This window comes from Oncorhynchus mykiss, chromosome 7, assembly GCF_013265735.2.
Source record: "Oncorhynchus mykiss isolate Arlee chromosome 7, USDA_OmykA_1.1, whole genome shotgun sequence".
NCBI lineage: Eukaryota > Metazoa > Chordata > Actinopteri > Salmoniformes > Salmonidae > Oncorhynchus > Oncorhynchus mykiss.
In genome coordinates this window covers 61,651,266-61,677,658 of record NC_048571.1, presented here as the reverse complement: position 1 = coordinate 61,677,658, position 26,393 = coordinate 61,651,266, and the positions used below count along the sequence as shown (strand labels likewise).

The following is a 26,393-nucleotide window of genomic DNA, read 5'->3' as shown; positions in this document are numbered from 1 at the left end:
ACTGTAGTCGAACCCACAAATGATGATGCTCCAGATACTCAACTAGTCTAAAGAAGACAATTTTTATTTCTTCTTTAATCAGAACTACAGTTTTCAGCTGTGCTAACATAATTGCAAAAGGGTTTTCTAATGATCAATTAGCCTTTTAAAATAATACACTTGGATTAGCTAACACAACGTGCCATTGGAACACAGGAGTGATGGTTGCTGATAATGGGCCTCTGTACACCTTTGTAGATATTCCATAACAAATCAGCCGTGTCCATCTAAAATAGTCATTTACAACATTAACAATGTCTGCACTGTATTTCTGATCAATTTTATGTTATTTTAATGGACATTTCTAAGTGACCCCAAACTTTTGAACGGTAGTGTATACTTTGTTATGACGATATAGACGGATGGATGTGTTCTAGACATGTATGGCCATACCATCTATTGGTTGATTTAGTGATCTGGAGTGCAAGTAAATGTTTTAAAATCGTTATGAAATGTCATAGTTATTCCCTTTCTCCAGTGACAAGAACGTTATTGTGATGATGCATTACAACACGATTTTCTTATTTCACAGACAAAACACTTAGTAGTTAAATCATGGTTGAAATAGTTATTTGACCTACTCATAGAACATAGACTATCACCAAATATATTGGAGTTTCATTTCTGAAGTGGGTTATCTCTTTAATTTATTCAATGTGGTGGGTTTTTTTGAAGTTTCCTCAGAAGTATTGCTGAGCTCTCCGCAGGTGTTGGGTGTTTTGAGTGTCTCTGAAGAGAACATTTTAATGCAGTCTTCTAATCATAGAAAGGCCAGCTTAGGGAGGTGAATACTAAGTGTTCTAAAAGCAGGGCCTTGTTTGGTTTTGATTTAATGTTTAGGAGAGACTCATTACTTCCAGCTTTTTGCTCATTATGGGATAAATCAGGGCTGCTCACAGCAGCTGTTAGGGATAGATTGACCCAATGTGTTTGCTTTTTTGTGGTTCTCTCCGGTTTTTCTTTCTGGTGAATCTCATTCCCTCTAGGCACAACTGTAGATTCTTCGGCTTACATTTGCTTTATTGATTTTTACTTTTAAGTTGCGCTCCCCTGACATGCATTGATTTACTTCCATGGGCAAGGAGGGGAGTAATATATCAAAGAGCATGCAAAAATAACCCCAAAACAGTGAGTAGGCATAGGCTTCAACAATTATAGCCAGATGAATTTGTATCGTAATAAGGCCATCTTAGAGCTGGAATCATTTGAACTTAGATAAGCTTCTGCAAAGTACTAGTTCCACAGTCAGTATTAAGCCCTCTGTCATTGTGTTGCAGCAGCCCTCAGTATATCTGCAGTGCATCCAGGCAGGGTCTGAGCAGTCACATCAGGACACAAGCCGCAGGGAACCCACAGGAGGGCAGAATGCCATCATGCTTGGAGGTGTATGTCCTGCAGTCACAGCAGATAAACACACCCTGATGTTCTTCACCACTACCACTCTCACTCTCTGTCTGATACCTGGTCCACAGAACATGGTACCAGCTACTGTAGGATCCTGTCAGGTCTCCCATCAGGGTTGTGGTCATGCTACACATTGCTTGACAGGGAAGTTTAGAGTGTCCCTGCCACAACGTTTGGAGACTGGAAGTTAAAATAGAAGAGGATGTGTAGATGTTGACATTTTGGCCTTAGGTAAGAGGTTATAATGAGGGCCTAACACATTCATCAAACATGGAGACAAAACCGCTTCAGTGTTGAGAGAGTAATGACTGAGTTCAAGAGCCAGATTAAGCCAAGGACTGCCTCTTCAATCTAATTAGGAGCAGCATGGGCAACACAATGTAAGATAAGGATTTACTTTACCGATACATTTCTCTCAGGGATGTACCACTGTATGAAGATAAAACCAAACAACAATTTAGTGAAATACACTCAGTGGCCAGTTTATTAGGTACTCCACCCAGTTCACGAAAATGGTTCACTCCTACAGACAGTGAGTCAGATGGCCGTGGCTCGCTATATAAGGCAGGCAGATAGCCATCGATGCATTCCATTACTGTTTGATTGAACATTAGAATGGGCAAAACGAGTGACCTAAGCGACTTTGATCGTTCGTGCCAGGCTCGCCGGTTTCAGTATCTCAGAAACAGCCAACATTCTGAGCTTTTCACGTACGCCATTCTAGGGTTTACCGAGAATGGTGCGACAAACAAAAAACATCAAAGCAACAACAAAACAGCTCGTGCAAGCTACCAGGCGGGCTATAAACAGATGCAGAACGGCATCTCGTAATGTACAAATCGTCGGTCCTTGTCACGGATGGACTATTGCAGCAGATGACCACACGTGTCACTCCTATCAGCTAAAAACAAGTCAAAGCAGCTCCAGTGGGCACACGATCACCAACACTGGACAATTGAGGAGTGGAAAAACATCACCTGGTCCAACGAATCCCGGTTCCTGTTGTGTCATGCTGATGGCATAAGCAGCATGAGTCAATGGCCCCATCCTGCCTAGCGTCAACAGTACAGGTTGGTGGCGGTGGTGTAATGGTGTGGGGAATGTTTTACTGGCACACAGTAGGTCCCTTGATACCAATTGAGCAATATTACCATGCCCGAAGAATTCCGTCTGTTCTGCAGGCAAAAAATAAATGCACGTAATATACAGTATATGTCAAATTAGCTAGGTTTCTTTGAATTAGGCAATCAAAATGTGGTAACACCTCCCATCCCAGTATAACCACTCATTCATTTAATGGACTCGGAGGGACTTTGTAGTTTTTACAAAGCCAGAGTTAATCCCCTGAAAAAGTGTGCTTTATTAGCACTCAGTAGTTCACTAGAGGTTCCTCTCTGTTAGTTCATTATTTTTTGTTCATTTTCCCCTAGTCTCAAAGCATTTATGCTGTTCTTTTCATTATTAATATATTTCCAATGACACTGGAACCAGCTTCAAAAAGACCTGCTTAAATCCCCAGACATGTGCTCCTTGTGTTGGGTTGTCCTTACCTGCCTCTCAGGCCCTCCGTGGCTCCAAGACACTGATCTCAGTGGATTTAAGCTTGATAAGGGGTCATATTTGATTATGCCTCGCGCCACACACTCTCCGTTCCTCTGTTCCAAGGCCAAGTTTGACTCATCCTTTCAGTTGCTGTTTTTGGACAAAGTACTCAGTGGACCTCACATTATCCCGGCTTTTGTATTTCATTCAGACCCAAACTATCTGCTTGATATGATGACCATAGGATATGGTTGTCTGTCTGCAGTTGGTGTGTCCTTGGAAGATCTCAAACTATTTTGGATGCGTACCATGAACAAAATCATATCACATCCTCTATTGCTCACCCCTTCCACACACAGACTGTCATAGCGCTGGAGGTTATTTTATTCCAAAAGTTTAAATTATTTGTCATTTTTATATGTTTGCTGCTGAATGTCACTTTCCCCCCGGCACGTTCCCCACACATTTGTTTCCATGTGGGTCACAGGGGTGTTTTCAATCGGGTTGAAGTTCTGAGTGGTGAGAAATGGGCAAGTTTCCATTTTCATTCTCAAAATCACACTTTTACAACAAAATTGGATGTTCTAAGTCTACAACGGGTGCACTATGCAGAAATCGCTTCGCCATTTCCTGGTTGCAAAAATATGAATAGTTTGCCTAATTTAAGTTTATGTGAGAAAAACATGCAAGTATAGTGTAAGGAATGATTGTACCATCTAAACCGAAATATATTTTCCACAACCAAAAATATTTTATGTTCAGCTGTTTGAAGCTTGTGTACAAAACCGAAAGTAAAAGACGCAAAAACAAAACTTAAGAACAGGAAGCATAGAAATAGCCCACATAGAACAGATCTACCACTTGTTAGACTTGCTTTCAATTTGATTTATTTATTTTATCTCACCTTTATTTAACCAGGTAGGCTAGTTGAGAACAAGTTCTCATTTGCAACTGCGACCTGGCCAAGATAAAGCGTAGCAATTCGACACATACAACAACACAGAGTTACACATGGAATAAACAAAACATAGAGTCAATAATACAGTAGAACAAAAGAAAACAACAAGTCTATAGTCTACAGTGAGTGCAAATGAGGTAAGTTAAGGAAATAAATAGGCCATGTTGGCGTAGTAATTACAATATAGCAATTAAACACTGGAATGGTAGATCGGCAGAAGATGAATGTGCAGGTAGAGATACTGGGGTGCATAGGAGCAAAATAAATAAGTACCAGTATGGGGATGAGGTAGGTAGATAGATGGGCTGTTTACAAATAGGCTAAGTACAGGTGCAGTGATCTGTAAAATGCTCTGACAGCTGGTGCTTAAAGCTAGTGAGGGAGATGTGAGTCTCCAGCTTCAGAGATTTTTGCAATTAGTTCCAGTCATGGGCAGCAGAAAACTGGAAGGAAAGACGACCAAAGAGGAATTGGCTTTGGGGGTGACCAGTGAGATATACCTGCTGGAGTGCGTGCCACGAGTGGGTGCTGCTTTGGTGACCAGTGAGCTGAGATAAGGCGGGGCTTTACCTAGCAGAGACTTGTAGATAACCTGTAGCCAGCCAATGAGTTTGGCGACGAGTATGAAGCGAGGGCCAACCAACGAGAGCTTACAGGTCGCAATGGTGGGTAGTATATGGGTAGAGTGTTGGAGACTATTTTATGGATGACATCACCGAAGTCGAGGATCGGTAGGATGGTCAGTTTTACGGGGGTATGTTTGGCAGCATGAGTGAAGGATGCTTTTTTGCGATATAGGAAGCCGATTCTAGATTACATTTTGGATTGGAGATGCTTAATGTGAGTCTGGAAGGAGAGTTTACAGTCTAACCAGACACCCAGGTATTTGTAGTTGTCCACGTATTCTAAGTCAGAGCCGTCCAGAGTAGTGATGCTGGACGGGCGAGCAGGTGCGGGCAGCGATTGATTGAAAAGCATGCATTTAGTTTTACTTGCGTTTAAGAGTAGTTGGAGGCCACGGAAGGAGAGTTGTATGGCATTGAAGCTCGTCTGGAGGTTAGTTAACACAGTGTCCAAGGAGGGGCCAGAAGTATACAGAATGGTGTCGTCTGCGTAGAGGTGGATCAGAGAATCACCAGCAGCAAGAGCAACATCAATGATGTATACAGAAAAGAGAGTCGGCCCGAGAATTGAACCCTGTGGCACACCCATAGAGACTGTCAGAGGTCCAGACAACAGGCCCTCCGATTTGACACACTGAACTCTATCAGAGAAGTAGTTGGTTAACCAGGCGAGGCAATCATTTGAGAAACCAAGGCTGTCGAGTCTGCCAATAATAATGTTGTGATTGACAGAGCCGAAAGCCCTGGCCAGGTCGATGAATACGGCTGCACAGTAATGTCTCTTATCGTTGGCGGTTATGATGTCATTTAGAACCTTGAGCGTGGCTGAGGTGCACCCATGACCAGCTCTGAAACCAGATTGCATAGCGGAGAAGGTATGGTGGGATTCAAAATGGTCAGTAATCTGTTTGTTAACTTGGCTTTCGAAGACCTTAGAAAGACAGGGTAGGATAGATATAGGTCTGTAGCAGTTTGTGTCTAGAGTGTCACCCACTTTGAAGAGGGGGATGACCGCGGCAGCTTTCCAATCTTTGGGAATCTCAGACGACACGAAAGAGAGGTTGAACAGGCTAGTAATAGGGGTTGCAACAATTTCGGCAGGTCATTTTAGAAAGAGAGGGTCCAGATTGTCTAGCCCGGCTGATTTGTAGGGGTTCAGATTTTGCAGCTCTCAGAACATCGGCTATCTGGATTTTGGTAAAGGAGAAATGGTGGGTGCTTTGGCGGGTTGCTGTGGAGGGTGCCGGGCAGTTGACCCGGGGTAGGGGTAATGATATGGAAAGCATGGCCAGCCGTAGAGAAATGCTTATTGAAATTCTCAATTATAGCGGATTTATCGGTGGTGACAATGTTTCCTAGCCTCAGTGAGGCTTGATAATGACAAATCAAAAACTCATATTTCTATATGGATTTGGTCGGTTCGCCCAAAAAGTTACATTTTGCAGCTTTAAACCACATCAGGAGACCACTTTTGAGGTCTGGGAAAATCTAGAGAAATGTAGAGATTTGGGTGTAGTTACTCTTCAATTCAAGTGTGCACCTAGCAAGAGGCTATTGTTTAGCGGTGTTTTTGTAGCACACATGTAATGTCAGAGTTTGCTAAACAAATACCCACTGGTATTACAGAAAGAATCATGATATTCTGCCAAGTAAGCGTAGGCTACTTTCTTGTTAATTGAGAAGGTTTTTGGGGAAGCCTTCCCATCTCCCCGAAGACTGTTTTCATTAGCATCATCGCTAATGGCTACACAAAGTGACGCACACACAGATAGGGGCATTCTCGTTGCCTCTTCAGAAGTTGCAGGAAATACAAATCACTGATGCATTATGTTCATGTCTTATGATTAACTTGGGCAAATTAATACATTGTTACCTTTTCTTATGTTGTTGAATTCCATTTTAATGCCTGGATTCTGTGAGGGCTCTGATTATCATATTTGGACCAGAATGAGGCTTTCCATTGCCTTTTGTTCCTGCAGTGATGATTCACCATCTTCATCAAATGTTTTCATAATTTATCTGCAGATAATTGACAAAAAGCCTAGGCCTTCAACTAGCCATAGCAAATGAGGGAGCCAAATGAACGACTCTCTCACCGATGCGATTCGGTCGGCTACACTGACAAATAAGTCACTCACTTTAATGGCAAGCCCCGACATCCTAGGAAAGGAAACTTATGAAATCCTTTGGTTTATTTGTCCCGATGCGATACTATGGACATATAACCACGTTGCATGATTTATGAATGGAAAAGGGATATTGGAGATCGACTTTATTCAGACCGTTTGACCCCTTTTATCAACTAGTCAACACTTGCTGTTCAGTTGTCAATCAAAGCATAGTAAATAGCCTACTATGCGCCACGTCTCTGTGTGGCTGGCTATGTGAAACACGCAAAACAAAATAAGTGTATGTGCCAGAAAACAATAATTAAGTCATGTATTTCAACTCATCGTTACCACTTACATTACATGGGACGTGAAAATTCACGAGCATCTCTCTTTAAAGAAATGTGACTGCAACCAACCACGGCGCACATTGTACCAGGAGACGAGCCAGACAGCAGACTGTGTTTCCCTGTTATCGCTCGCTTTGTGACTGACAGGCACCTGTCCTATCAATTGCTAGAATATGCATATAGTTCATTCTAGTGTGAGAGGGCTTTTAAATGAAAAGTAACTTAGTTATTATGAAGTGGAAAAGGTATCCGTCTGAAAATTAGTCTGTAACCGGCTGATTAGTCGTTAGCCGGTGCTAATGGAAAACTCTGGGTTCTAGTGAGATTTCCCAACACTGAATAAGTCTAAACAGTAGGCTAAGACCTGCTCCTTCCAGTTTAGCCATCTCATCTATCATTGGTCTCCGTCTGTCTGAGCTGGAGAGTGTACGGTATATAGGAGTCACCTCAGAGATGAACAGTGCAATGTTTTAGTATAAAGAAATCTCATCTACATCCACTTAGGTACACCCTGGAACAGATTGCATTTGCATTACTTTCTTGTATTGTCCTAGCCTTGACAACTAGCTTTACTTAGTTAGTATCGTTTAATTAGACTTTTCCACACACAATTGCAGGAGACATGCATGTGCGCCCACACACCTTCCCCTTTGCCATAAGTGGCAAACGTTGAGTTGTCTGTGGAGAGTAATGAGTAAAGCAGACCAACAAAATGGACATCTTATTGGATTGTGACAGAAATGTTCTACAGTGATTATTTTCCCTTTTAATACTGCTGCTTTAATTGTTCTATGCAGCTGTGGTGTTTCACTTTGACTAACAGCTGCCTTATATAACTGTTTAGGCTCCATATTGCCCAAGCCTCTTGCTATTTACTACCGTTGACTGTAGCTGGTCTTTTAAGCAGAGAAAATAAACATTCCCTGTCTGAGCTGGGGGCCGCTGCGGCTAGTCAGCACTGCACCCTGTAACGTCTGATCAGCAGATGTAAGACCATCCAATAAAGCTAAAAGGCCACTGGCCTTCTCCAGAGAGGGACTGATGCTCAATTGGCGATAATTGCCATCAGAAATAGTCATGAGCTACACAAACCAACACCAGCAGCCGGTCAAATAGTCTGCCCTAAGGCACTCTGCATAGACCTGATGAATTGCTGCTTGATCGTGTTCAGATAATGCCAAGTAAACTTAAATAAATGTATTCGACCCTAATCTATGGATTTCACGTGACTGGGAATACAGATATGCACATGTTGGTCACATATACATTAAAAAAAGGTAGGGGCATGGATCAGAGAACCAGTCAGTATCAGGTGTGACCACCATTTGCCTCATGCAGCTTGACACATCTCCTTTGCATAGAGTTGATCAGTAGCTGGATATTGGTGGAAACTGGAACAAGCTGTCGTACATGTCAATCCAGAGCATCCCAAACATGCTCAATAGGTGAGATGTCTGGTGAGGATGCAGGCCGTGAAAGTACTGGGACATTTTCAGCTTCCAGGAATAGTGTGACGAGGATGACGAGTACACAGATGATCATCTCTGAGACCGTTTCTGACCATTTTTGTCAGTTCTTCGATTATGCAAACCCACAGTTTCATCAGCTATTCGGGTGGCTGGTCTCAGACGATCCCACAGATGAAGTAGCTGGAAGTGGAGGATCTGGGCTGGTATGATTACATGTGGTCTGTGGTTATGAGGCCGATTGCACGTACTGCCAAATTCTCTAAAATGACATTGGATGTGGCTTATGGTAGGAAAATGAACATTCAATTATCTGGCAACAGCTCTGGTGGACATTCCTGCGGTCAGCATGCCAAGTGCACGTTCCCTCAAAACTTGAGACATCTGTGGCATTGTGTTGTGTGACGAAACTGCGCATTTTCTTTTAGGTTGGATGGGGAGCGTCGCTGCACAGCGTCACTGCACTGCTATTTTCAGGTCTCTCCAGAGATGTCCTTGTCCCATCGCGCTCTAGCGACTCCTTAAAATGAAAAGCTTAAATGTCTTCAGTCAATAAGTATTCAACACCTTTGTTATGGAAAGCCTAAATAAGTTCAGGAGTACAAATGTGCTTAACAAGTCACATAATAAGTTGCATGGACTCACTCTGTGTGTAATAATAGTGTTTAACATGATTTTTTGAGTGACTACCTCATCTCTGTACCTCTTACATACAATTATCTGCAAGGTACCTCAGTCAAGCACTGAATTTCAACCACAGATCCAACCACAAAGACCAGGGAGGTTTTCCAATACCTTGGAAAGTAGGGCACCAGTTGGTAAAAAAAAAGTAGACATTAAATATCCGTTTGAGCACAATTAATTACACTTTGGATGGTATATCAATACACCCAGTCACTACAAAGATTTAGGAGTGCTTACTAACTCAGTTGCCAAAGAGGAAGGAAACTGCTCAGGGATTTCTCTGAGGCCAATGGTGACCTTAAAACAGTTAGAGTTTAGTGGATGGATCAACAACATTGTAGTTACTCCCCAATAGTAACCTAATTGACAGAGTGAAAAGAAGGAAGCCTATACAGAATAACATGCATCCTGTTTGCGACAAGGCACTAAAGTAATACTGCAAAATGTGGCAAAGCAATTCACTTTTTGTTCTGAATACAAAGTGTTATGTTTGGTGAAAACCCAATACAGCACGTTACTGAGTACCACTCTCCATATTGTCAAGCATGGTGGTGGCTGCATCATGTTAAAGGTATGCTTATAATGGTTAAGGACTTACGAGTTTTTCAGGATAAAAAATAAATGGAATGGAGCTAAGCACAGGCAAAATCCTAGAGGAAAAACTGTTTCAGTCTGCTTTCCACCAGACACTGGGAGATAAATACATTTTTCAGCAGGACAATAACCTAAAACACAATGCCAAATATACACTGGGGTTGCTTACCAAGAAGACAGTGAATGTTCCTGAGTGGCCAAGTTAGTTTTAACTTAAATCTACTTGAAAATCTATGTCAAGACCTGAAAATGGTTGTCAAGCAATGATCAGAAAAATATATTTTGTGTCTAAACTTTCCTCTTGTTTGCTTACGGTCCAACATTTCCTGAAAGCTGGGTTGACCTTTTATCTTGTTTGTGTGCCCCATGCTGATCTCTGAATCCCATATCATCCCCCAGGTTCAGTCAGCCAAGAACCCTGACTGGTATAAATCCTACAGCTTAGGCCCTTTCTTTCCCAGACCCAGAGCACCGAGTCACCATGTCCTTCAGCGGCATGACTTGTTTAGCAACGTTTTACAGAGGTTTTCTCTGTGGCAGGCTGTATGTGTGATACATGCTGAGCTAAGAGAAGTGAAAGCCCATGGACATCAGTGACAGATTCAGGAGTGTTATAGTCCTATACATAGCCTGTTGGTATTGGTGCCAATGACTCTCTCGCTCTCTCTTTCTCTCTGTCTGTGTGTTACTTTTGTACTGCATTGCTATCGGATGCTGCTGCACTGCTGTTCCAATGAGGTGATGCCTTGCTGGGATGACTGACTGATGCTCTGAGAAGTTTATAAATGGTATGTTCTCCTCTCTGTTTTTTCAGCTCCGTCTCCGACATCTTCGCTGGCAGATGCTATGAGTAAGTGACTGCTCTTCAGACAAAGTTAAAATTACAAAACCTTGACACCAACACACTCCTGATGTTCATCATAATTATCACCCATGTCAGCTCCTGCCATGTTGCCACTGTTGGAGAAATGCATTCTTCTGCTCAGTTCACTCTGCTGGGTTTTTGTCATTTGGAGTTAGCTGATGCAGGGAATTTACCAATAGCAGGTAATTGTAGGCCTCCTTGTGAAATTATTGAGGCATCTGCCAAGACAGCTGTCTCGCTTGACTTGACACAGATTAATGCTTTTTCCACTTCCAAACTGCTACACTTGAGAACAAGTTCTCATTTACAATTAAACACTGAAGTGAAAGATGAATGTGCAAGTAGAGATACTGGGGTGCAAAGTAGCAAAAAACTAAATAACAATATGGGGATGAGGTAGTTGGTGGGCTATGTACACATAGCAGTCAGAGGTCACCCTAGGCTTTTGGGGGACCAAAGGGGAATTTAGGGCAAAACATTTTTGGGGTCCCACACTTGACAGCACAGAGGAAAAATGTGCGAGTTAATTTCCTGCAATTCTACACATTTTGCCATGGGGCATAGAGAAAATTGTGCATTTTAAGGCAAGTTTGCTGCAATTCTACACATTTTGCCATGGGGCATAGAGAAAATTGTGCATTTTAAGGCAAGTTTGCTGCAATTCTACACATTTTGCCATTGGACGCAGAGAAAATTTAGGAGAACAATAACAACAAAACTGTTTTGCAGCTAATTTCCTGCAATTGTACACATTTTGCCATAGGACAGAGATTTTATTTGCGGTTTTTAATATGATCTCTGAGTGAGAGTGACTAACAAAATCAATGGGGGTCCAATGGTCGGGAATTCAACCATGGTTACTACAAGTTTAGATAGCTGGCTAGACTTGTAGATTTACCAATCTAAAAAATGTCATCTGACATGGGCTAATTGATTGACTGACATAACAAGATAAAAACTGCAAAAGTTTGTACACACCTACTCATTCAAGGGTTTTTCTTTATTTGTACTATTTTCAAATCAAATCAAACTTTATTTGTGTGCCGAATACAACTAGACCTTACCATGAAATGCTTACTTACAAGCCCTTAACCAACAGTGCAGTTCAAGAAAAAGCTAAGAAAATATTTACCCAAAAAACTCTAGCAAAAAATAATTAAAAGTATCACAATAAAATAACTATACGAGGCTATATACAGGGGGTACCGGTACCAAGTCAATGTGCGAGGTAATTTGTACATAGGGGTGAAGTGACTATGCATAGATAATAAACAGCGAGTAGCAGCAGTGTACATAACAAATGGGGGGTCAATGTAAATAGTCCAGTGGCCATTTGATTAATTGTTCAGCAGTCTTATGGCTTGGGGGTAGAAGCAGAGAAAGCAACTGGCGTCTCTGACAATTATTTGGTCTTTCCTCTGACACCGCCTAGTATATTGATCCTGGATGGCAGGAAGCTTGGCCCCAGTGATGTACTGGGCCGCACGCACTACCCTCTGTAGCGTCTTATGGTCAGATGCCGAGCAGTTGCCATACCAGGCGGTGATGCAACCGGTCAAGATGCTCTCGATGGTGCAGCTGTATAACTTTTTGAGGATCTGAGGACCATGACAAATCTTTTCAGTCTCCTGAGGGGGAAAAGGTGTTGTCGTGCCCTCTTCACGACTGTCTTGGTGTGTTTGGACCATGATAGTTTGTTGGTGATGTGGACACCAAGGAACTTGAAACTCTCAACCCACTCCATTACAGCCCAGTCAATGTTAATGGGGGCCTGTTTGGACCGCTTTTCCTATAGTCCACGATCAGCTCCTTTGTCTTGCTCACATTGAGGGAGCGGTTGTTGTCCTGGCACAACACTGCCAGGTCTCTGACCTCTTCCTTATATGCTGTCTCATCGTTGTCGGTGATCAGGCCTGCCACTGTTGTGTCATCAGCAAACTTTTTTATTTTATTTTATTTAACCTTTATTTAACCAGGTAGGCCAGTTGAGAACAAGTTCTCATTTACAACTGCGACCTGGCCAAGATAAAGCAAAGCAGTGTGACAAAAACAACAACACAGAGTTACACATGGAATAAACAAACGTACAGTCAATAACACAATAGAAAAAGTCGATATACAGTGTGTGCAAATGGTGTGAGGAGGTAAGGCAATAAATAGTCCATAGTAGCGAAGTAATTACAATTTAGCAAATTAACACTAGAGTGATAGATGTGCAGATGATGATGTGCAAGTAGAGATACTGGTGTGCAAAAGAGCAAAAAAGTAAATCATGACAATATGGGGATGAGGTAGGTAGATTGGATGGGCTATTTACAGATGGGTTGTGTACAGCTGCAGCGATCGGTAAGCTGCTCAGATAGCTGATGCTTAAAGTTAGTGAGGGAGATATGTCTCCAACTTCAGTGATTTTTGCAATTTGTTCCAGTCATTGGCAGCAGAGAACTGGAAGGAAAGGCGGCCAAAGTATGTGTTGGCTTTGGGGATGACCAGAGAGATATCTGCTGGAGCGTGTGCTACGGGTGGGTGTTGTTAGGGTGACCAGTGAGCTAAGGCAGAGCTTTACCTAGCAAATACTTATAGATGACCTGGAGCCAGTGGGTCTGACAACGAATATGTATTGATGGCCAGCCGATGAGAGCATACAGGTCACAACTTAATGAGGCTGTTGGAGTCGTGTTTGGCCACGCAGTCGTGGGTGAACAGGGAGTACAGGAGTGGACTAAGTACACACCACTGAGGGGTCCCAGTGTTGAAGATCAGCGTGGGAGAAATGTGTTGTTGCCTACCCTTTTTTATTTATTTATTTCACCTTTATTTAACCAGGTAGGCAAGTTGAGAACAAGTTCTCATTTACAATTGCGACCTGGCCAAGATAAAGCAAAGCAGTTCGACACATACAACGACACAGAGTTACACATGGAGTAAAACAAACATACAGTCAATAATACAGTATAAACAAGTCTATATACTATGTGAGCAAATGAGGTGAGATAAGGGAGGTAAAGGCAAAAAAGGCCATGGTGGCAAAGTAAATACAATATAGCAAGTAAAACACTGGAATGGTAGATTTGCAATGGGAGAATGTGCAAAGTATAAATAAAAATAATGGGGTGCAAAGGAGCAAAATAAATAAATAACAGGTACAGGCTACAGGTGGGAGATGCTATAGTGACCAGCGAGCTGAGATAAGGGGGGACTTTACCTAGCAGGGTCTTGTAGATGACATGGAGCCAGTGGGTTTGGCGACGAGTATGAAGCGAGGGCCAGCCAACGAGAGCGTACAGGTCGCAATGGTGGGTAGTATATGGGGCTTTGGTGACAAAACAGATTGCACTGTGATAGACTGCATCCAATTTGTTGAGTAGGGTATTGGAGGCTATTTTGTAAAGGACATCGCCAAAGTCGAGGATTGGTAGGAAGGTCAGTTTCACAAGGGTATGTTTGGCAGCATGAGTGAAGGATGCTTTGTTTCGAAATAGGAAGCCAATTCTAGATTTAACTTTGGATTGGAGATGTTTGATATGGGTCTGGAAGGAGAGTTTACAGTCTAACCAGACACCTAAGTATTTGTAGTTGTCCACGTATTCTAAGTCAAAGCCGTCCAGAGTAGTGATGTTGGACAGGCGGGCAGGTGCAGGTAGCGATCGGTTAAAGAGCATGCATTTAGTTTTACTTGTATTTAAGAGCAATTGGAGGCCACGGAAGGAGAGTTGTATGGCATTGAAGCTTGCCTGGAGGGTTGTTAACACAGTGTCCAAAGAAGGGCCAGAAGTATACAGAATGGTGTCGTCTGCGTAGAGGTGGATCAGAGACTCACCAGCAGCAAGAGCGACCTCATTGATGTATACAGAGAAGAGAGTCGGTCCAAGAATTGAACCCTGTGAGACCCCCATAGAGACTGCCAGAGGTCCGGACAGCAGACCCTCCGATTTGACACACTGAACTCTATCAGAGAAGTAGTTGGTGAACCAGGCGAGGCAATCATTTGAGAAACCAAGGCTGTCGAGTCTGCCGATGAGGATGTGGTGATTGACAGAGTCGAAAGCCTTGGCCAGATCAATGAATACGGCTGCACAGTAATGTTTCTTATCGATGGCGGTTAAGATATCGTTTAGGACCTTGAGCGTGGCTGAGGTGCACCCATGACCAGCTCTGAAACCAGATTGCATAGCAGAGAAGGTATGGTGAGATTCGAAATGGTCGGTAATCTGTTTGTTGACTTGGCTTTCGAAGACCTTAGAAAGGCATGGTAGGATAGATATAGGTCTGTAGCAGTTTGGGTCAAGAGTGTCCACCCCTTTGAAGAGGGGGATGACCGCAGCTGCTTTCAAATCTTTGGGAATCTCAGACGACACGAAAGAGAGGTTGAACAGGCTAGTAATAGGGGTGGCAACAATTTCGATAGATCATTTTAGAAAGAAAGGGTCCAGATTGTCTAGCCCGGCTGATTCGTAGGGGTCCAGATTTTGCAGCTCTTTCAGAACATCAGCTGAACGGATTTGGGAGAAGGAGAAATGGGGAACGCTTGGGCGAGTTGCTGTTGGGGGTGCAGTGCTGTTGACCGAGGTAGGAGTAGCCAGGTGGAAAGCATGGCCAGCCGTAGAAAAATGCTTATTGAAATTCTCACTTATGGTGGATTTATCAGTGGTGACAGTGTTTCCTATCTTCAGTGCAGTGGGCAGCTGGGAGGAGGTGTTCTTATTCTCCATGGACTTTACAGTGTCCAGAACTTTTTTGAGTTAGTGTTGCAGGAAGCAAATTTCTGCTTGAAAAAGCTAGCCTTGGCTTTTCTAACTGCCTGTGTATAATGGTTTCTAGCTTCCCTGAACAGCTGCATATCACGGGGGCTGTTCGTTGCTACTGCAGAACGCCATAGGATGTTTTTGTGTTGGTTAAGGGCAGTCAGGTCTGGGGAGAACCAAGGGCTATATCTGTTCCTGGTTCTAAATTTCTTGAATGGGGCATGTTTATTTAAGATGGTTAGGAAGGCATTTAAAAAACATATCCAGGCATCCTCTACTGACGGGATGAGATCAATATCCTTCCAGGATACCCCGGCCAGGTCGATTAGAAAGGCCTGCTCGCTGAAGTGTTTCAGGGAGTGTTTTACAGTGATGAGTGAAGGTCGTTTGACCGCTGACCCATTACGGATGCAGGCAATGAGGCAGTGATCGCTGAGATCTTGGTTGAAGACAGCAGAGGTGTATTTAGAGGGGAAGTTGGTTAGGATGATATCTATGAGGGTGCCCGTGTTTAAGGCTTTGGGGAGGTACCTGGTAGGTTCATTGATAATTTGTGTGAGATTGAGGGCATCAAGTTTAGATTGTAGGATGGCTGGGGTGTTAAGCATGTTCCAGTTTAGGTCGCCTAGCAGCACGAGCTCTGAAGATAGATGGGGGGCAATCAGTTCACATATGGTGTCCAGAGCACAGCTGGGGGTAGAGGGTGGTCTATAGCAGGCAGCAACGGTGAGAGACTTGTTTTTAGAGAGGTGGATTTTTATAAGTAGAAGTTAAAATTGTTTGGGTACAGACCTGGATAGTAGGACAGAACTCTGCAGGCTATCTTTGCAGTAGATTGCAACACCGCCCCCTTTGGCAGTTCTATCTTGTCTGAAAATGTTGTAGTTTGGAATTAAAATGTCAGAATTTTTGGTGGTCTTCCTAAGCCAGGATTCAGACACAGCTAGAACATCCGGGTTGGCAGAGTGTGCTAAAGCAGTGAATAGAACAAACTTAGGGAGGAGGCTTCTAATGTTAACATGCATGAAACCAATAATGGCTATTATGGTTACAGAAGTCATCAAAAGAGAGCGCCTGGGGAATAGGAGTGGAGCTAGGCACTGCAGGGCCTGGATTCACCCTTACCACCTGGGGGTAGCCTGTCAGGAAGTCCAGGATCCAGTTGCAGAAGGAGATGTTTAGTCCCAGGGTCCTTAGCTTACTGATGAGCTTTGTGGGTACTATGGTGTTGAACGCTGAGCTGTAGTCAATGAACAGCTTCTCACATAGATGTTCCTTTTGTCCAGGTGGGAAAGGGCAGTGTGAAGTGCGATTGCATCATCTGTGGCTCTGTTGGGGTGGTATGAGAATAATCTCAAGGGTATCCGGAAGGATGCTGTTGATGTGAGCCATGGCTAGCCTTTCAAAGCACTTCATGGCTACCTACGTCAGTGCTACTGATAATGGTAGCATTGGTAATGGTAATCATTTAGGCAGGTTACCTTCGCTTCTTTGGGCACAGGGACTATGGTGGTCTGCTTGAAACATGTAGGTATTACATTGATGACCAAATTCAACACTCATTGGCCCCATACAACAATCCCTCACTTTATGCGTTTATTTTCTAACTCTGACCAATGGTAACAAAGTAAACCTTGAAGTGAGGTTTTAGAATCTCCCTCTGGTGGCCAAGTTGGCCTGTTTTAACAAATGCAATTGGATGGTGGCTCTCCAGTGTAAGATCTCTGATAGGTTGATTCGTTATTCTGTTACCGGATATAATCAAGGTGCTTAGCTGATCCTACGTAGCAAAGTGGCTAATTGTGCCAGGTTTGCTTATGAGAAAAGCTAGCGGCTAGCCATTTTAGACAAAAGTTCTAAGCTTCTGGTCTAAGCGAAAGTTTGAGTAAGGACCCGTAGAGTTTTTTAAATAAATCTTTACATTTTTGTCATTTAGCAGGTGCTCTTCAGAAGGGCGACATACAGTAGTGAGTGCCTACATTTTTCAAACTTCTTCATACTGGTCCCACGTAGGAATCGAACCCACAAACCTGGCTTTGCAAGCGCCATGCTCTACCATTCAACAGATGTAGTTGGCCATTAGTGCCTTTTTCCTACAGTTAGTTTTATCAAGTTTCAGGAAAGTCTACCCTGGGGAGAAGTCAGATGTCAATTTGATCCGCATCAGTCTTGGTGTGGCCTCCTGAGTGTCGCGGTGGTCTAAGGTACTGCATCGCTGTATTGCAGCATCACTACAGCCTGGGGTTTGGTCATCAGTTGAACTGTCATCGGTCATCAGTTTAACTGTGTTTCCTCCAGCATATTCGTGCAGCTGGCTTCCGGGTTAAGCGAGCAGGTGTTAAGAAGCGCGGCTTGGTGGGTCATGTTTCGAAGGACGCATGACTCGACCTTCGTCTCTCCCGAGCCCGTTGAGGAGTTGCAGCAATAAGACAAGATCATAATCACGAAATTGGGGAGTTAAAGGGGGTTTTAAAAAAAAACATTAGAATTTAGCTGTCCACTTCTCACACTCAGATTTCAGTGTGTGTATCTGTGTAGACAATTTTTTCACCGAACAAAAATTTGGGGTTGATGTTCCTTAAAAGGCTTAGTGGATTTAATTTCAGCAGGGCTTTGTATGCAACTAAAATGTGTATGTGGTACGGTACTGCATCCAACTCTGAACACATGCAGAGCTGTGCCACCCCCATCCCCTATATTCATCTGAACCATACTGACAGCAGCCTTAAATGAGGCACATTTGCACAACTTCATTGAGAGAGTGTGTGTGTGTGTACATGTTTTCCTACATTATCAGTCACCATAATGCTCTGCGTGTGTGTTTGTAGCTAGGTTTCCATGGAATTGGCGACAGATTTTCATGCAAATATTATTTTTTTCGATTTTTACATGACACCCTGCTCAGCTTTCTCTCTGCATGGCTGGTAGCCTAGGCCTAAGCTATGACTGCCTCACCGCTCACATAATGGATTTCGCAACACAATTCAACACAAAAAGTTCCTGGTTTTGTGCACAGAAGACCACCCTAGCCCATGTGGAAGGGAGGGGGGGTGGACCCTCATCCCACCACACTGGCAACACTTTAAGGGGCATTGCACAAAAAATGGCGCTAACTAGGGAAATGTTCCCACTGTTCTGTTCTTAGTGCCAGTCTGCATGTTCAAACTAAAACAATGTAACTAATAATGGCAAGTCAGTTAAGAACACATTTTTATTTAGAAGGACAGCCTACTCCTTCCTCCCCGTCAGGGAATTGAACCCCGGTCTCCCGCATGACACAGGTATTCTTTAGCTAAATATCCCAGTACTGTACTCTCGACCGTCACATTGTACAGCGCCATATTTTCCGTTCCATCCTAACAGAAATCCAGAATTTTTTCTTTCTTAGAATAGAAACACCATAATATTAATCAAATGAATTTAGCAAGTACCAGTCAAAAGTTTGGACACACCTACTCATTCCAGGGTTTTTCTTTATTTTACTATTTTCTACATTGTAGAATAATAGTGAAGACATCACAACTGTGAAATAACACATATGGAATCAGTTAAGAAACATTTCTTATTTACAAGAACAGCCTGAACCCCAGTCTCCCGCATGCCTACATTCTCTAGTACAGCCATTATCGAAGGCTATCAACTGCTTCTCAAAGATGCCCTCTGGTGGTCGATCTAGCACTAACTAGCATTAATGGTACCAGTGGTTCACACTTAAATAACGTGCCATAGAATTCTGCGGCACCGTGCAAGCTGCGCCGCAGTACGCTGCAACTTTTAAAGGATGAACCACTGTACAGTACACGTGTTTAGCAGATGTTATTACGGGTGTAGCGAAAAGCTTGTCTTTCTAGCTCCGACAGTAAAGGAATGGAATTAACCATATATATATATATATATATATATATATATATATATATATATATATATGTATGTGCAATGTCAGAGCGGCATAGACTAGATGCAGTTGAATATAATAGAATACCGTATATACAGTGGGGCAAAAAAGTATTTAGTCAGCCACCAATTGTGCAAGTTCTGCCACTTAAAAATATGAGAGAGGCCTGTAATTTCAATCATAGGTACACTTCAACTATGACAGACAAAATGAGGAAAAACAATCCAGAAAATCACATTGTAGGATTTTTTATGAATTTATTTGCAAATTATGGTGGAAAATAAGTATTTGGTCACCTACAAACAAGCAAGATTTCTGGCTCTCACAGACCTGTAACTTCTTCTTTAAGTGGCTCCTCTGTCCTCCACTCTTTACCTGTATTAATGGCACCTGTTTGAACTTGTTATCAGTATAAAAGACACCTGTCCACAACCTCAAACAGTCACAATCCAAACTCCACTATGGCCAAGACCAAAGAGCTGTCAAAGGACACCAGAAACAAAATTGTAGACCTGCACCAGGCTGGGAAGACTGCATCTGCAAAAGGTAAGCAGCTTGGTTTGAAGAAATCAACTGTAGGAGCAATTATTAGGAAATGGAAGACATACAAGACCACTGATAATCACCCCCAATCTGGGGCTCCACGCAAGATCTCACCCCGTGGGGTCAAAATGATCACAAGAACGGTGAGCAAAAATCCTAGAACCACACGGGGGGACCTAGTGAATGACTGCAGAGAGCTGGGACCAAAGTAACAAAGCCTACCATCAGTAACACACTACGCCGCCAGGGACTCAAATCCTGCAGTGCCAGACGTGTCCCCCTGCTTAAGCCAGTACATGTCCAGGCCCGTCTGAAGTTTGCTAGAGAGCATTTGGATGATCCAGAAGATTGGGAGAATGTCATATGGTCAGATGAAACCAAAATATAACTTTTTGGTAAAAACTCAACTCGTGTTTGGAGGACAAAGAATGCTGAGTTGCATCCAAAGAACACCATACCTACTGTGAAGCATGGGGGTGGAAACATCATGCTTTGGGGCTGTTTTTCTACAAAGGGACCAGGACGACTGATCCATGTAAAGGAAAGAATGAATGGGGCCATGTATCGTGAGATTTTGAGTGAAAACCTCCTTCCATCAGCAAGGGCATTGAAGATGGAACATGGCTGGGTCTTTCAGTATGACAATGATCCCAAGCACACCACCCGGGCAACGAAGGAGTGGCTTCGTAAGAAGCATTTCAAGGTCCTGGAGTGGCCTAGCCAGTCTCCAGATCTCAACCCCATAGAAAATCTTTGGAGGGAGTTGAAAGTCCGTGTTGCGCAGCAACAGCCCCAAAACATCACTGCTCTAGAGGAGATCTGCATTGGAGGAATGGGCCAAAATACCAGCAACAGTGTGTGAAAACCTTGTGAAGACTTACAGAAAACGTTTGACCTCTGTCATTGCCAACAAAGGGTATATAACAAAGTATTGAGATAAACTTTTGTTATTGACCAAATACTTATTTTCCACCATAATTTGCAAATAAATTCATTCAAAATCCTACAACGTGATTTTCTGGATTTTTTTTTCTCATTCTGTCTGTCATAGTTGAAGTGTACCTATGGAAAGTGGAAGAACTTGCATAATTGGTGGCTGACTAAATACTTTTTTGCCCCACTGTACATATGACATGAGTAATGCAAAATATGTAAACATTATTAAAGTGACTAGTGTTTCATTTATTAAAGTGGGCAGTGACTTTAAGTCCATGTATATAGGCAGCAACCTATAATGTGCTAGTGATTGCTATTTAACAGTCTGATGGCCTTGAGAAAGAAGCTGTTTCTGGATGATAGTGGGGTGAACAGGCAGTGACTCGGATGATTATTGTCCTTGATTATCATTTTGGCCTTCCTGTGGCATCGGTTGCTGTAGGTGTCCTGGAGGGCAGTTTGCCCCCAGTGATGCGTTGGACAGACCGCACCACCATCTGGAGAGCCCTGCGGTTGCGGGGGGATGCAGTTGCCGTACCAGGCAGTGGTACAGCCGACATGAGGCTCTCAATTGTGCATCTGTAAAGGTTTGTGAGGGTTTTAGGGTCCAAGCCAAATTTCCTTAGCCTCCTAAGTTTGAAGAGGCACTGTTGCGCCTTCACTGTCTGTGTGGGCGGACCATTTCAGTTTGTCAGAGATGTGTACGCCGAAGAACTTGAAGCTTCTCCACTGCGGTCCTGTCAATGTGAATAGGGGGGTGCCCCCTCTGCTGTTTCTTGAAGTCCACGATCATCTCCTTTGTTTTGTTGATGTTGAGTGAGAGGTTATTTTCCTGACACCACACTCCGAGGGCCCTCACCTCCTCCCTGTAGGCTGTCTCGTCATTGTTGGTACTCAGGCCTACTGCTGTTATGTCGTCTGCAAACTTGATGATTGAGTTGGAGGTGTACGTGGCCACGCAGTCATGGGTGAACAGGGAGTACAGGAGGGGGCTGAGCATGCTCTCTTGTGTGGCCCTAGTGTTGAGGATCAGTGAAGTGGAGGTGTTGTTTCATACTTACCTTCCTACCACCTGGGGGCATCCCGTCAAGAAGTCCAGGACAGGGTTGAGACCCAGTTTCTCCAGCTTAATGATGAGCTTGGAGGGTACTATGGTGTTGATTGCTGAGCTATATTCAATGAACAGCATTCTTACATAGGTATTTATCTTGTCCAGATGAGATAGGGCAGTGTGCAGTGCAATGGCAATTGCATCATCTGTGGATCTATTGGGGCGGTAAGCAAATTGAAGTGGGTCTAGGGTGTCGGGTAAGGTAGAGGTGATATGATCCTTGACTAGTCTCGCAAAGCACTTCATGATGACAGAAGTGAGTACTACGGGGGCGATAGTCATTTAGTTCAGTTACCTTAGCTTTCTTGGGTACAGGAACAATTGTGGCCATCTGGAAGCATGTGGGGACAGCAGATTGGGATAGGGAGAGATTGAATATGTCCGGAAGTACACCAGCCAGCTTGGTATACGCATGCTCTGAGGACACTGCTAGGGATGCCGTCTGGGCCGGCAGCCTTGCGAGGGTTAACACGCTTAAATGTCTTACTCACGTTGGCCACGGAGAAGGAGAGCCCAATGTCCTTTGTAGCGGGCCGCGGCAGTGGGACTGTGTTATCCTCAAAGCGGGCAAAGAAGGTCTTTAGCTTGTCCGGAAGCAAGACATCGGTGTCCGCGATGTAGCTTGTTTTTCTTTTGCAGTCCCTGATTGTCTTTAGAACCTGCCACATACGTCTTGTGTCTGAGCCGTTGAATTGCGACTCTTTGTCTCTACTGACGTTTTGCCTGTTTGATTGCCTTGCGGATGGAATAGCTACACTGTTTGTATTCTGCCATATTCTCAGTCACCTTGCCATGGTTAAATGCAGTGGTTTGCTCTTTCAGTTTTGAGTGAATGCTGCCATCCGTCCACGGTTTCTGTTTAGAGTAGGTTTTAATAGTCATAGTGTGTGCAACATCTCCTATGCACTTCCTGATTAACTCAGTCACTGTATCAGTAAATTTGTCAATGTTATTATCGGAGGCTACCCGGAATATATCCCTATCCGCGTGATCAAAACAATCTTGAAGTGTCGATTTTGATTGGTGAGAATAGCGTTGAATAGTCCTTAGCTCGGGTACTTCCTGTTTGAGTTTCTGCCTATAGGAAGGGAGGAGCAAGTCAAATTGTATTGGTCACATACACATGGTTAGCAGATGTTAATGTGAGTGTAGCGAAATGCTTGTGCTTCTAGTTCTGACAGTGCAGTAATATCTAACAAGTAATCTAACAATAACCAAACAACTACCTAATAGACACAAATCTAAAGGGAGGAACAAGCATGGTGCAATAGATGGTATAAGGTACATTATATACATATACGGTGAGTAATGTATGATATGTTAACATTTTTAAAGTGGCATTGTTTAAAGTTACTAATGATTAATTTATTAAACTGGCCAGTGATATGAGTCTCTATGTAGGCAGCAGCCTCTCTGAGTTAGTGATGGAGAAATGGAGTCATGGTCAGATTTGCCGAAAGGAGGGCCTTGTGGGCATCCCGGAAGTTGGAGTAGCAGTGGTCGAGAGTTTTAGCTGCGCGAGTACTACAGTCAATGTGTTGATAGATCTTCGGCAGCCTTTTTCTCAAATTAGCTTTGTTAAAATCCCCAGCTACAATAAATGCGTCCTCGGGAAATGTGGTTTCCTGTTTGCATAAAGTCCAGTGAACTTCTTTGAGACCCGTCGTGGTATCGGCTTGAGGGGGATATCCACGGCTGTGACTATAACCGAAGATAATTATTTGGGGAGATAATATGGTCTGCATTTGATTGTGAGGTATTCTAGGTGAACAAAAGGACTTGAGTTCCTGTATGTTATCACACCATGAGTCGTTAATCATGAAACATACACCCCTCTTCCTGGAGAGATATTTATTCCTGTTTGCGCAATGAACTGAGAACCCAACTGGCTGGACTGTCTCAGACAGTATATCCCGAGAGAGCCATGTTTCCGTGAAACAGAGTGTGTTACAATCCCGGATGTCTCTCTGGAAAGAAATCCTCGCCCTGAGCTCGTCAACTTTATTATCCAGAGACTGGACATTAGCGAGTGATATCCTCGGAAGCGATGGGTGGTGTGCGCGCCTCCTAAGTCGGACTAGAAGACCACTCCGAGTATCTCTCCTCCGCCTGCGGTGTTTTGGGTCGGCCTCTGGAATCCGTTCAATTGCCCTGGGGGGTGCGAACAAAGGATCCGGTTCTGGAAATTTGTATTCCTGGTTGTAATGCTGTTAGTGCTGGTGACTCTGATATCCAATAGTTCTTCTCAACTGTATTAGATTAGATTGGATTCAACTTTATTGCCATTGAACTAGTACAAGTACAGTACAACGAAATGCAGTTAGCATCTGACCAGAAGTGCAAATAACAGAGTGCAAATATGTACAAGTGAAACAATTAAGTACAATGTATGTTATTAAGTGGGATGTATAAATGTGCAATAAAGGCAAATGGCAAGTCCAAATGTGCAATGAAGGCAAATTGAAAGTGCAAGGAGGCATGCAACTGAAATGCAGGGATAGCAGCAATGAGGTTACCGAGGTAGATATGTACATATAAAACTGAATAATGTCCTAAATCAGATTTTGCAAAGCAATGTCAGAGTCCAGTCCACAATGCAGATAGCTCAGTTAGCCAATGTGCGGGAGCACTGGTTGTTCGGCCCAATTGAGGTAGTATGTACATGAATGTATAGTTAAAGTGACTGTGCATATATGATAAACAGAGAGTAGCAGCAGCGTAAAAGAGGGGTTGGAACACAATGCAAATAGTCTGGGTAGCCATTTGATTACCTGTTCAGGAGTCTTATGGCTTGGGGGTAAAAACTGTTGAGAAGCCTTTTTGTCCTAGACTTGGTACTCCGGTACCGCTTGCCATGCGGTAGTAGAGAGAACAGTCTATGACTGGGGTGGCTGGGGTCTTTGACAATTTTTAGGCCCTTCCTCTGACACCGCCACCGATGTGAAGGGTCGCTGATGAAGTCGCGTGCCATATGCAGACACCGCTTGCGCTGTAGATCTACGATGGCAAGGAGCTGGGCACCCGTGATGTGCTGGGCAGTTTTCACCATCTGTTGCAGGGCCTTTCGGTTGGACACGGAGCATCCGCCAAACCACACTGTGGCGCAGTTAGTCAGAATGCTCTTGACCGTGCAGCGGTAAAAGTTCACCAGGATCTTGGTAGACCAGCGGGCCCTTCTTCAGCCTCCTCAAAAGTACAGGCGCTACTGCGCCTTTTTGACCAGGTTTGAGCTATTGTGGGTCCAGGAGAGGTCCTCAGAGATGTAGACACCCTGGAATTTGAAGCTGGGCACACGCTCCACCTCAGTGTCATCAATGAGATCTGGGGTGTGGCTGCAGCTTTTAGACTTCCTGTAATCCACAATGAGCTCCTTGGTTTTCTTTGCATTGAGGGCCAGGTTGTTGTCAGCGCACCATGCAGCCAGGTGCTTGACTTCCTCCCTGTAGGCTGACTCGTCATTGTCACTGATCAGGCCTACCACCGTGGTGTCGTCTGCGAACTTGACAATGATGTTGGAACCGTGTACAGGAACGCAGTCGTAGGTAAAGAGGGAGTACAGGAAGGGGCTCAGCACGCAGACCTGTGGCACACCGGTGTTCAGGTTCAGGGTTGAGGAGGTGAAGTTGTCAAACCTGACAGACTGGGGTCTGTTGGTTAGGAAGTCCAAAGTCCAGTCACAGAGAGAGGGGCTGATCCGGAGTTTGGTGACCAGCCTAGAAGGAATGCCCGTATTGAATGCTGAGCTAAAGTCTATCAACAGCATTCTCACATACAGTGAAGGAAAAAAGTATTTGATCCCCTGCTGATTTTGTACATTTTCCCACTGACAAAGAAATGATCCGTCTATAATTTTAATGGTAGGTTTATTTGAATAGTGAGAGACAGAATAACAACAAAAAAATCCAGAAAAACGCATGTCAAAAATGTTATAAATTGATTTGCATTTTATTGAGGGAAATACGTATTTGACCCCTCTACAAAACATGACTTAGTACTTGGTGGCAAATCCCTTGTTTGTTTTTTGATGGCTGGATCTTTGTTGGCCCTGTCGAAGTGAGCATAGAACCTGTTTAACTCGACGGCGATGGAGACGTCGCTGGCTGTGGGGGTAGTGTTTTTTGACCGGTAGTCTGTTATGGCTTGGATGCCCTACCACATGCATCGAGGGTCGGAGTTGTTGTTGAAGTGCTCTTCAATCCGCACTTTGTGGTCATGTTTAGCCATCTTGATACCCTTTTTCAGGTTGGCCCTGGATGAGCTGTAGGCTTCCGCATTGCCGGATCTGAAAGCAGCCTTGCGTGCCTTTAGCAGTAGTCCGACCTCTCTGTTCATCCAAGACTTCTGGTTGGGGAAGGTCTTTATTAGTTTATGGGTGGTGACATTGTTGATGCCGATGTTGTAATCCAGAACGGAAGAAGCATATGTTTCAATGTCCGTATGGGAGTCAAGGGTGGCCTGAGTGGCAAACAATCTCCAGTCTGATGTTGAAACTGGTGCTGTAGTAATAAGTCTGATCCCTCTGGCCACACT

The 26,393-nt window shown here is 43.7% G+C and overlaps 1 protein-coding gene across 3 annotated transcripts in view; it reads left to right on the top strand.

Annotated features, from left to right (window-relative positions):
- Positions 1-26,393, top strand: part of LOC110528165 (E3 ubiquitin-protein ligase RAD18) — a 115,785-nt gene that overhangs the window by 72,323 nt on the left and 17,069 nt on the right. For 2 of the 3 annotated variants that reach the window (XR_005052626.1, XM_021609992.2), the window contains exon 12: positions 10,583-10,618. The exons of the other annotated variant lie outside the window; for it this stretch is intronic. Coding sequence is in view for 1 of the 2 variants with exons in the window: in XM_021609992.2 (XP_021465667.2) it covers positions 10,583-10,618 (36 nt within the window). In the remaining variant the exon portion in view is untranslated. The remainder of the gene's footprint in view (positions 1-10,582; positions 10,619-26,393) is intronic. 3 annotated transcript variants of the gene reach the window in all.